The sequence below is a fragment of the Brachyhypopomus gauderio genome, chromosome 14, assembly GCF_052324685.1.
Source record: "Brachyhypopomus gauderio isolate BG-103 chromosome 14, BGAUD_0.2, whole genome shotgun sequence".
Taxonomy (NCBI): Eukaryota; Metazoa; Chordata; class Actinopteri; order Gymnotiformes; family Hypopomidae; genus Brachyhypopomus; species Brachyhypopomus gauderio.
The window spans coordinates 14,180,233-14,193,018 of NC_135224.1; the positions used below are offsets into that span (position 1 = coordinate 14,180,233).

A 12,786-nucleotide genomic window follows, 5' to 3' on the forward strand; every position below is an offset into this window, starting at 1 on the left:
GACATTGTGATCTGTAGTGAGAGTAGGGAGCAGGTGGAGGTGAGCTTGGAAAGATGGAGATATGCTTTGGAGAGCAGGGGAATGAAAGTGAGCAGGAGTAAAACAGAGTACATGTGTGTGAATGAGAGGGCAAACGGTGGACAGGTCCAGTTACAAGGAGTTGATTTGGTGAAGGTTGACGAGTTTACCTAATTAGGGTCGAGGGTACAGAGTAATGGAGGAAGTGAAAGAGAGGTAAAGAAGAGAGTGCAGGCAGGGTGGTGTGGATGGCATAAATTGTCTGGGGTGACTAGTGATAGAAGTGTCGGCTAGAATTAAAGGAAATATCTATAAGACGGTAGTGAGACCTGCTATGTTGTATGGACTGGAGACAGTGGCACTGACAAAGAGACAGGTGAGGGAGATGGAGTTTGATGTTGAGATTCTCATTTGGAGTGGTGAGGAAGGATAGGATCAGAAATGAGTTTATTAGAGGATCAGCACATGTAGCATGTTTTGGAGATAGTTAGAGAAGCAAGATTGAGATGGTTTGGACATGTACAGAGGAGGGAGGAGAGGTATATGGGTCTTGAGGATGGAACTTCCAGGCAAGAGGAGGAGAGGTAGACCTAAGAGGAAGTTTATGGATGCAGTGGAAGAGGATATGAGAGTGGCTGTTGTGTCAGTGGAGGACACTCAGGGCAGGGCCAGATGGAGGAGTTTGATCTGCTGTGGTGACCCCTAAACGGGAATAGCCGAAAGAAGAAGAAGAAGAAGAAGATGCAGAGCTGTGTAAGATTAAAATGCCCCTTAGGACCAATCATACGTTTTCTTTTTTTCCAGTTTTTAATATTATTAGTGACATTATTGTTTGTTATTTTATTTTGATGTTTGTATGTTCTTTCACTGAGGAAAAACAAACTAAAACAATGACGACGACGACCACAATAAAACAACTTCCAGCCCTGTTTTGTCTTGATATAAAATAAATAGAAATGTATATTTGTATTTGTATAAATAAAGAGGACCTCTATGGAGCAGGAAAATGACTGAGCTATTGTGACTCCAGATGTATGAGTGGACACATAATTTAAGGACCTAGAAACACAGGTTTGAACCTGGCAGAACAGGGACATTTTACAAGCTGTAGGAGAGCAGCCGGAGGGGAGTAGCCAAAAAAGAAATTGATTGATTTAGTGAGTGATTTATCTACTTTGTCAGAAATAAACTACATTCACTTTTAAAACACAATAAAATGAAAGAAGAATAACTAATGATGGTCATAACTAATGGTCGTGGAATGATGACGGCGTTTGTCTTCGTTTTGTTTTGGCTGCGCGTAACGTCGCGACCACTCAGCAGAGAGGGGCTGATCTCCAGAGGCGAGAAGTGTTTACTTGGAGCCCTGCAATCTTTCCGTAGTGGAGTGGCGTTGCGAACTTTATGAGAAAGTGATGTGCATCTGCAATATGAAGAATGGAAGAAGACGATGTCACGATCAGAGAGCAGAATTTCCACAGCCAAGTTCGAGAGTACATTGTAAGTAAAATATTAAAATATTAGCCCACCAGCTAGCTAGGTTAGCGAAGTTACCTGTGTGATGGATGTTGTTTATTAGTAGGCAGGTATGGCGTATCGATCAGTCACACACCAACACCAGCTAGCTGGATAACGCGATTAAGTATAGTGCCGTTTATTTCATACCTAATATTCCTAATCTAGAGAGCTAGCTAAAATAGCTTAGCTAGCTATCGGACTAATAGGTTAGCTTGAGTAGCTGAAGTCATTAGGCGCTTGTTAGCGAGGTAGCTTCACTAGCTACATATTTTTAAAACCGATTTAAAACCGTTTAGCTAAAACCGTTTAAACATGTCATGTCTTTTCCATGTTTACTTTATTGATCCTCATTATCGGTTGCGCGCTGTAGTAGCTATATATTTAGTGATTTAGACAGCTAGGTATTTAGCTTATGCTAAGCTGGCTATATGGATGAACGTTATAGATTAGCGTAGTTAGCTTGCTGGCTACCCAGAGAGAATAGCCACCTAGGTGTCCACCCCCGTGCAGCAGGGTTGCATCTTATTATTAACATAAAACAAATACAATGTTGACCGATTACCTTTCATCCACTGGTGGACTTTTCAATGCGTTTACTTGCCATGACTAGCAGTCTTGGAGAGGTTATGATATGTTGGGATGAGGTGATGAAGTTTTCTTAACCAGCTAGTGCAACCTCAGGTTTAGTGCAGCTTCACCTGAGCAGAGGGCAGTAAGACGCGTCTCACTGGGATCAGAACAGCGATCACAATTAGTGAGGACATACGTGATTTTGTGAAAATACAAATTATTTCTTTGTTTGCTGCGGTTATTTTCCATAGCTTCAACCTTTTCAACTAATGAAAACACCCACATGCTTCAAAGCCTTGCTCTGTGAGGAAGTGCCTTCATTTTCTTTTCAACAGTTTCTTCACTAAACAAATGAAACACCCATATGATGAAAAGGATTTAAAATAACATGCAGTACACTATCTGGTAATGCCAGTTTGTCCTGTTGTAGGTATAAGACCTTGAAAGGCATGCGCATATATACGTCCATCAAACTGTCCTCTTAAAATAGATCTTCACCTTGCGTTCAGAACACTGTATGCAACATTATATAACAGGTTGTATGCATGGTAACATAGAAAACAATGAGAAGAAAATTAAAAACATCCTATTCACATTGATCTTGTTTGTGTTTTTTTTATCGTTGGGTTTCTTTTGTCCTCTCTTCAGATCTGCTTCCTCCTGTTTGCAGTACTATACATCGTGTCTTACTGTATCATTACCCGTTACAAGAGAAAAAGTGGTGAGAACACAAACCCCAGTTCCAAGAGAGAAAGAAACTGTTTTAATGGGACCGCTCTGCTATGGGTCTGTTAACAGATCATAGGTGCATTTTTACACATGTAGATGTTTTATTAATGCTGTTATCTCATGTTAACAGATGAACAAGAAGATGAAGATGCAGTTGTTAACCGAATATCGTGAGTCATATAATTCAGCTTGGTTTTCGTTGGCTTTGTAATATATAAAGTGGATCTATTTACTTCAGCGGAACCACTCCCCTAGCTACTGAGTTTACCTATAGGTTATCTGCCAGTACAGTGATATGTGCAAATTGAGACTACCGTGAAGCGAAGTAAAAGTCGTGTTCATTCTACCTCTGAGTTGAATCATTTATTCATATTTACTATGTTGGAGTACAGACACAACAGGCTTTTAGCTTTTTTATGTTTTGTAATGCTAATCTGATTACTACAGAAAATTCTGCTTTGTATGTGCTTTGTAGTGCAGCTCATCTTAACTTAGCATATTAATGTATTTTTCTTTTTCTTACCCCCTCTTTTCTCTGTCTGTTTGTTTGCCTATCTGTCTGTATGCATTTCTCTGTCAGCATGTACCTGTGTACGTTTACCTTGGCAGTATCTGGAGGGGCAGTGCTCCTGTTGCCTTTTTCTATAATCAGTAATGAGATCCTCCTCTCCCTCCCCAAAAACTACTACATCCAATGGCTCAACGGATCCCTCATCCACGGTCAGTCCCAGAACCCTTGTGGTGCCATATTAGGTGCTGGGATGCCATATTGGGTTTCCCACATTGTTTTCATTTCGGAATAATTATGTTTATGTTCTTGAATGTGTTGAAATTTTGTTTCAGGACCAAGCCATGGTTGTAGGGGAACTCTTAGTCACAACATTGACAGAAAGATTTCAGTATTTCTGGTTATTTCTCTAGACATACCTTCATTCTCACTGAAATAGCCATGTTGCATATATCTGGCACGTTTCACTTACTAGAATAAAGTGCCTATATAATATGTGCTATATGTATATTATTAAAGCCTGATTTAGAAGTAGTTCAATGTTTTACAGTGGGGATATAATGAGCATTTTCATTTATGGCCAGCAGAGGGCATCATAATGTAATATTTCTGCAGGCTGCTGTTTTCCTAAAGGCTTGAGGTCTCTGGAACAGACTGAGAGGTGGTGCAATGGTTTGATGTGTGGCCATTTTTCCCACAGGCCTGTGGAACCTCGTCTCACTCTTCTCAAACCTCTGTCTCTTCGTGCTGATGCCTTTTGCTTATTTCTTCCTGGAGTCTGAGGGTTTCGCCGGCTCAAAAAAGGTGTCCACCACATTTACCAAATGTCATAAATCATGACAAATCCTAAATCACGTCATTATCCTATTGTGTCACTGTCTGGCGAATAATATATTTTGAATCTATCTGCAGTCTACTTGTCTATATGTTGATCGTTTTATATGCATAAAAGCTTATCCTCTTGTGAAAATGACTTCGGAATTTATGCCAAACCATCAGTGCCTTATTGTATGCCAGTGTTTCATAACCTGTATGCTCAGAAGTCAGAAAAGAAGACACAGATCGGACACGTTCCCTACATCACACCAGCATCCCCTACATCCCACCAACATCCAACCGACATCCCCTACGTCCCAGCGACATCCCCTACGTCCCAGCAACATCCCCTACGTCCCAGCGACATCCCCTACATCCCACCGATATCACCTACAACCCACGATTGCCTAACACAGTCGTTTTTTATGTGATGGCATATCAAAGACATAAAAAACATAAACCTGGGTGTCGCAACACGAAGGGTGATCATCACATTGTTTTTAATATAAATGTCAAATCCATGGTGTAAGTATGACGTCCACAGCCCCATGAGAGGTTCACATATTCTCCACCTGCTCTTCATTCCATTGCAGCATTTAGGGCCGGTGGAGCAGCTGCAGCCAGCGTCTTTGTCTGCGTTTAGAAGGGAGGAGCGTTCGTTAACGGTCTCCCTTAAAGAGTGACGGATGTAAAAGACCGGCTCCTCAATATGCCGCTCAGTGTCACACGCGTCCCTCGTGTCACTTAGATGCTGCGGGACAGGGGGCTTCGCTCTGGCCTTTAACTGAGGCTTCTTAGCGTGCTCACTAACAGTTAGAGATGATTAGTGCCAGGACTGACAGTCTCATGAAGCTTCCGACATAGCGCACTGAAGAGAGCTGCATGCTCAAAAGCACTTTCTATTGTATTATTTTGTGTGAGTGTGTGTGAGAGAGAGAATATTTATGGTGATTTTTTCCATTTGCCAGGAAGAAAGGGATAATTTTAGTCCCAACAATTTCAGATCATGTCATGTGGTGGAAGAAGTGTCTGAAGAAGTATTGCTCTTATAAGTTTTGCTGATTCAGCAATATGTAACGAGGGTTCATCTACGAGAGCAACTCTGCAGCCTCTTTGGCCTATGCTGCTCTGGAGAGGTTCATACAGCTTTTCCTCACATCCCCTTTGGAGAGTGTAGTGCATTTTCATGCTAGTTCATATCTATGGGATGATGTCATGGGGTGAGCAAATCTGGAATCAGAGCCAACTAAAAGGCTTGATAGATACAGCTGCCATACATTTTGCACGTTAACTGAACAAATTACAAGTCTGCTAGTTTCCGTAAAGTTATCTTAAAATTGATTCATAATCAGTTACACACCATGGTAATGTTACTAACCCTGTCTGGTAACATTTTATAGATAGAAACCATTTCTGTTAGATTTTTGGTAGAGTGTGGGGTGAACTATATGAATAGGAAACAATCATTTTGACCCAGGGTTTCCAGCTCTCATCCTCAAAAGCTCAAGGTTTACACATCTTACTCCAAGCACATATGAGCCAGCTAATTGCCTTTTAACCCTTTCCTGTTGCAGAGCTTATCGTACAGCTGAAGTACATGAAAGGAACTAAAGCTCAAAATGTACATTTATTATCATTTATTACAACCATTACAGCTATCAAAACTGAATTGACATGTCTGTGTGTAAGTGTAAGAGAGAGGGAGAGAGAAGAAACAGTTTTAAAAGAGCTTCAGCCTTCCTGGACATTCAGTGGACTCCAGGCACCTGACCTCTGTTCATCTGTTCCTTCATCTCCAGTTTCACATTTACAGTTATGCTGGTCGCTCCTCACGTGATGTGCAGTTTAGCTCGGAGCTTTGGACATTGATGGGAGAATAAATATCTCCCATTAAATGAATGAGTGCAAGTCTGAAGGCCACTCTGAATAAACCTAATTTAAATGCTGATCAGTTGTGTCCAAAATCTTGTAGAAGTCCAACCTTTGATATATGTCAGAGGAGTCTGGAATGTAAGCAAGGGCATGAACTGATGCTCTCGTTGGTGGACTTTGGTGGTGTAGCAGAGTGGTCGGGCCAGATGTTTAGATGACGTAGCTTCTGCACACATTTGAAGACATTGAGTTTTTCTTCAGTATCGTTTTGCCTTCAATGCTTCATATTAACATTTTTGCAGATTCATTTTCATATGTTAATGTTACAAGCTGAAACAGATGAGCTGTTCAAAGTGCAAAAAGATCCTTCGTTTAAATGTTTGAATGTTGAATCATTTCTGACATATCACAACGTGTCTGTTTATTGTTCTTATGTGTCTGCTTGTAGTAGTGTTTCAGTTTTGTTGGGTGATTTTAACGCCATTTTGTCAAGGAGCCGTTGTGTTTTCTACTATATGCTTTAGAACGTATTGAGCCACAAGCAGCATGATGCAGTATGAAACTAGCTGAGCCACTTGTCCACTCATATAATACCGGTACTTATTTAGTGTATGTCCACGTTGACTGTTGAGAGGGAGGTTGAAACTGGCTGCCACAAAACACATTAGCATACTGCAAAATGTAACTGTAGCTTGCTAGTAACTCTTCTTGGTAGCTATTTTTGGCTCGTTGATTCTAACATTAAGATTACACAAACGTAATGAATGTCTGTCTTCAGAACTTCTACAGACATCGGTAGACATCAGAGACATGATATTTGTGATTTGCATAAAAAACAAAAAAATTAACATTTTGATTAGTGGAAAATATCTGTGAGAATAGCACGATACACTAACTGAGGGCGGGTCCGATGTAGAGACTGCGGTGGTGATTGACAGCTGGTTGACTACAGCAGCAGGGCATGTTGCCCCTGGCCTCCTCGCCCCAGTGTTCTCTCAGACGCTGCGTTCGTTAGCCTGACCAGCGCATTAACAGCTGCCTTTACTCACAGTTGCCCTTTAAATTTCATGTTCAGGGACGTGTCCCACATGGGGAGCAGACCACCTGTAGTGGTGTATGGCCCACAGGCCTCATTACACACCGTACTGTTGACTTGATGATTAAACATCATAGAGTTGATGTTATCAGAAATTACTGGTGGAGTGTGGCTTTAATTTGTGTACCGGTGCAGTCTCAACACGCACGCACTACCACAGACGAGCACACACCCACACACACTCACTCCTACGCACGCACACACCCGCACACACCCATACTCTCATTCAGTCCCACACACACACACTTCCATGCACATTCACCCACACACACACACACACACTCACTCCCATGCACAATCACTCACTCTCACACATAACATACACACACGCACACTCTCATTCACTCCCACAGATGCTCTCACATACACACTCACTCACTCGCGTGCACACACACAAACACAAATTCTCACTCACTCCCTTGCATGCTTACTCACACACACACACACACACACACACACACACACACACACACACACACACACTTTGTGAATACTGACTCACTCCCACGTTTCTTTCTCTCATGTGTCTTATTGTTATTAGGGGCGCGTAACTACAGCCCTCTAAAAATCCTGAAAAAGAAAACTTCAAACGCCCCCCCCCCCCCCCCCCCCCAACTTCTCACACACACTCACCCAAATCCAGCATCTATCACTCCGTCTGCTTCCTCATATAAATTAGTGTGAGGCCCAGTACTGCTGCTCTCTCAGTGGAGACCAATGGGGAAAAACCAAATCATACTGGGGGGGAGTGTGTTGAGGTCCTCCCTCGTCCTGCATGAATCACAGTTTGATGTGGCTCCTGGTTTATGTCCCTTTTGGCAAACCAACATCAAGATTAGTTGCTACTGTAGTTTACGGGGCCAGAGCTAATTTGCACGGTGGTGGGGTGGGAGGGGGGGTTGCGGCTGCCCGCCCCCCCCGCTTCACTGCCTTTGATTTGGGCCGTGGCCGTTCCTGCCCACTGATCATCCATAAACGCGGCAGAGAGGGAAACACTGCTTTATGTTGGCCTACACGTCTCGGCCTTTCGCCAAGTGTGTGTTCGTGAAGTGTGTGTGTGAGAAGAGAGGAAATGACCAGAGGCTGCAGCGTGCATGAAAGGCCCGTGCACACGCAGAGGAGGGTCAGGTCTGCAGCCATAGAGGCCCATAAAAGACACATTTGAGGTTTTCTGTTTTTAAGTACCTGTCAAGTTACCTGCATGAACTGCCGTACCTCCAGAGTACCTGCTCACGGCCTCAGAACGCAGCACAGGTTACTTTGACAGGGATGTTTATCCTTGCACATTGGATTCAGGGGCGAGATTCAGAGGGAACGAAATGGGAGAGCGATTAAAAACACCTATACGCTATGGTCGGAGTGGTTTTAGCGTGGTTTTTTTTAATCTTGTGCTAAGAGGAACACTTCTGGGAAGACTGTCCGTGTACGCCACGTGTAGACTTCCTGCTGAGTCTGCATCCGCTTCCACTGCCTACTTCTCCTGCGGTTGTAGAGTTTAGTCTAGTTTACATCAACCTACTTTAACTGTTTTATTTATTTTAAGCGCCAAAGGGGGCCACGCACACACGTGTTGCGTCTCCTCCGTCAGTGTGAGCTGAGCTCAGAGGACACAATTATGCAGGGACAATATGGCAGTATCTATTTGTATGTAAATAGATTTTTGAGAGTAGTAATTATCAGGTAAACATGCATATTAAGTACGCTCCCATTTCTAGGTCATGTAATGTTCTCTTGGGAACGATTTACTTTGAGTGTGAGGTTCCAAAAGTTAAAGCCAAAGGTCAATTATGGTGCCATGACGACGGAGAACGATGTAAATTACCTTTGCTATGGCAACCTGAGATATGCTATTCTTATGTTCCTGAGAGGGGGGGGGGAGGACGGAGCATAAACTACTGATTTGGTACTGAATCTAAGGCTATAGCATGACGTAGGCTAAATTTAGCTGACCTTTTGATTGCGTAGAAAAGATGGCAGAAATAAGTTTAGGTCTGTACTGTTAATCTGCTGGGATATAAAGGCTATCTGCAGTTCCAACGGGGTCCTAAAGATGGCAGTGCTGCAGCTTCCCAATGTTCACACCTAAGCGCTTAAACATCTGCTCGTTTCTTGACTAGTCCTGTCAATGGGGACCTCTGCTTGATTTCCGTTTACGGTAAAGATAACTGAGAAAACGTGACCAGGAGGTCCTGGTTCCCAAAATGAATCGGTCCAAGTGGGTTTGAGTTAGGAGCTCTGCCTTAGCGATGACTAAATGACTGTTTGCCCAACACTGTGTGTGTGTGTGTGTGTGTGTGTGTGTGTGTGTGTGTGTGTGTGTGTGTGTGTGTGTGTGTGTGTGTGTGTACCCAGTGACACTGATTGTCTTCCTTTGTGGACGCTCTACAATAGCTGGGCTGTTGGTGTTTGAGCTGTGTGCTCGCTGTTCTTCGTTCCCAGGACATTTCTTGTTTGCTCGACTCTGGCATTCTGCGCCGTGTCTATGGCAACATATGAGCTTCTCCGCTGCAACGGTAGTAAAGAAAAATTTACACAACGCTAAGCCAATTCTCGGATTTGAAGGTCTCCCAGCCTTTGTGGCGGGGTTACTTTAGTATGGACATAGCATCGCCATAGCATTGGCCGCTGACCACAGCTTGGCGTCCGCTTTCAGTCTCCCTCAGAACCCGGCGTCCGGTCGTGACCCTTCTGTTCCACGTCCAGGACTCGTCATTTGGACTGGTGTTTACGCACTGCCCTGCAATTTTTCGTGACGCCGAAGCACCAAATGGTGTTTGTTCGCTGAGAAACGGCGCAACTTCAGCCTGGAGCTCAGGCACATTACCCACTCACCAGTACATCTTAACAACACCTTTTCAGTTTGTGCGTATGTTTTGTTTGTTTTTCTGGACAACCCTCCTTGTTGTGCCTTCTAGGTTTCTGTTTCTGCCACCCATTTTTTAATTGAAGACGTTTGTGTGATGCCCCATGCTAATGGGAAGAAGATGGCTGGACTGTAGGAGGGGAGGGAGGAGTGGGCAATTCACTACACACCCACACACACACACACTCACACACACACTCACTCACTCACTCACTCTCTCTCTCACATGCACTCACACACGTATACATACTTACACAAACACTCACTCACTCATTCACACATACACACACACACACATCCTGGCTTTTTGTTGTTCTCTGGTTTGTAATCTGTTGATGGAAATTACATGTCTCCAAGCTGTGTGTGTGTGTGCACACATACAAAAAGAAAGGGAGATTCACGTGGGACTATTTTGGGTGAGGTACAGTGATTTAGTGTGTGTGAGAGGAAGAGTTCTGTGTTTTGTTTCTGACACTGCTATTGGTGTTAACAGGATTAGTAAGACAGCTACTATCTGTTAGGTCTTTACTGATGGGAGCAAGGAATGAATGTGTGTGTGTGTGTGCGCGTGTGTGTGATTCTCCCACTTCTTTGGTTTCTCTTTCTCTTATTGTTACTGCACACACACGCGCGCACACACACACACACACACGTACATGTACATGTCTAAGCCCTCCCCAGCCATGTGTGTCCCTTGCTAAGGATATGTAAGGTCAACAGTAGCCTTGTGAAAATGTCTAGGACTAAAAAGGACACACACACACACACACACACACACTGACCTCTTCCTGGAAAGCAGTGTGGTGTCAGAAGTAGACCTGTCCAGGTCTGTGTATGTGTTTGACGGAGGGAATGAAAGAATGTGGATGGTGAATATTTCAGAGCTGCTATATTTGGCACTCTTCACTTTTAGATGTGCAGGAATAGTGCAGCTCACCCCATCTCTGGATGCCAGCACAGAGAAAACTCCTCCTTCCTTCTGCTTCATCTCATCCCTCGTTCCATTTCACAGACAAAGTGCACTTCAGGCTGTTTTTAGAGTGTGCGCATGTGTATGTGTCAGTGTGTGTGAGAGTGAGAGAAACAGAGGAAGATGCAGTTGTGTGTGTGTTTATCATATTGCGTACGCTCGCGTTAGTGTGTAACACCACTGAATGTCCCGGTGCGGTATTTTCGATGGTCACTTGGAGGTGCTCTCGGTTCAGTGACTCTCTGAAAGTCTGGAATATTCCACAGAGTCGGACTGAGCCCACGGTCAGCGAGACGGTCAGTGAGACAGTTGGCCATATGATGAGCTTGAGGCCTGTGAGCTGGTGGGAGCTGTCAGAGCATCGGCTGCGTTAAAACCTCCTCCAGCACCTCTGGGCAGCCGCTCTGGCGTTGGGCGTCTGCTGCTCTGTGCAGTAGCAGGAACGCCTGAGGGTGGGAGCACTTTCGCCCAGGCGTGCTGCCGTTTGTGAAAGCTAGGGGGCGACACTTTGCATGTTCACGTATATGTATGGCTACCTGGCCCTCACCGGTCTTTAAGGCTGAGCTGATGTGGTCCTGCATGGGCCTGAGTCAGGAGGATGAGGGATTCTGGAGCTGCCCCACTGGGAACTACAGGGATGCTGGCTTGCGTGGCGGGGGTCAGTACCTGGGTGCTTTTTATTATGGGTAAAGGGGCATAAGGAATTGCATAACCGTTTATCCAACACTTCTAGATATCTCACAGACTCAGGCACAGGGAGGGTAAGACTTCAACAAGAAATGTGTCTCTTTCCCGTTCTTTCTCTCTCCCTCGTTCTCATTATTTTTATCTGTAAAAATGGCTTTATCTAAAACTGTTGGGTCTACACAATCGACTTGCGTTTATGATCCAATCAGTTCTTGGTGACCCGGAAAAGCTTAACATGGAGCTGCTAATAGAGTCCAGCTGGCCCTCTGGCCGCATGCGCAGAGTCTACAGCAGTGGCCCCAGGAGCCCATCTGCTTCTCCAGTAATGTGTGTGTGTGTGTGTGTGTGTGTGTGGGGGGGGGGGGGGGGGGGTTGGGGGGCTAAATCATTAGTCTCTTTGAGTCTGTGGTATGGGTGTGTGTGCACAGGCAGGCAGTTGAGTCAATATGTAATGTATTATAGGGGAAGTCCTGCAGCTTTTAGAGCTAACTTCCCAATTAGAACCTCATTTACACCTGCTGCACACTGTGTGTGTGTGTGTGTGTGTGTGTGTGTGTGTGTGTGTGTGTGCGTGCATGTGCATGCATGCATATATCTGTGAGTGAGTGTGTATGCATGCATGTAAATGTACATGCACGTGTGTGTGTACATATGTGTGTGTGCACGTGTGAATGAGTGTGCACGTTTTGAGTGTGTGTGCGCGCACGTGTTGGGTTCGTGCATGTGTGCGCGTGCCTGTGTGCAGGCAAAATTGCATGTGTGTGAATGTGTGTGTGGCAGTAGTGAGGAAAAAAAACATATTTTTGTTAAAAGATCTGCTGGATCCATGAGTACATTAGTGATTGTGTGTGTGTGTGTGTGTGTGTGTGTGTGTGTGTGTGTGTGTGTGTTGCAGGGCATTAAGGCGCGTGTGCTGGAGACGTTTGTCATGCTGTTTCTGTTGGCTATGCTCATCCTGGGCATCGTATGGGTGGCGTCAGCCCTCATCGACAACGACACAGCCAGCATGGAGTCCCTCTATGGTGAGGAAGTGTGAGGGTCTCACTGCCCGAGTTACTCGCTTTGTAGGGACAAATGTCACCAAATGAACACTTTGACATTGCAGGAACAGTTTGCTACTGTTCGTGGTAATATATATA

The 12,786-nt window shown here is 44.4% G+C and overlaps 1 protein-coding gene across 3 annotated transcripts in view; it reads left to right on the forward strand.

The window, feature by feature from the left end:
• Positions 1–1,179: 1,179 nt before the first annotated feature.
• The window catches only part of lmbr1 (limb development membrane protein 1), a 33,994-nt gene continuing 22,387 nt past the window's right edge, over positions 1,180–12,786 (forward strand). For 2 of the 3 annotated variants that reach the window (XM_076972061.1, XM_076972062.1), the window contains exons 1-6: positions 1,180–1,518; positions 2,755–2,827; positions 2,966–3,005; positions 3,416–3,555; positions 4,044–4,147; positions 12,543–12,669. In XM_076972061.1, coding sequence (XP_076828176.1) covers positions 1,456–1,518; positions 2,755–2,827; positions 2,966–3,005; positions 3,416–3,555; positions 4,044–4,147; positions 12,543–12,669 — 547 coding nt within the window. In that variant the 5' untranslated portion in view covers positions 1,180–1,455. The remainder of the gene's footprint in view (positions 1,519–2,754; positions 2,828–2,965; positions 3,006–3,415; positions 3,556–4,043; positions 4,148–12,542; positions 12,670–12,786) is intronic. The other variant, XM_076972060.1, reaches the window with a different exon arrangement.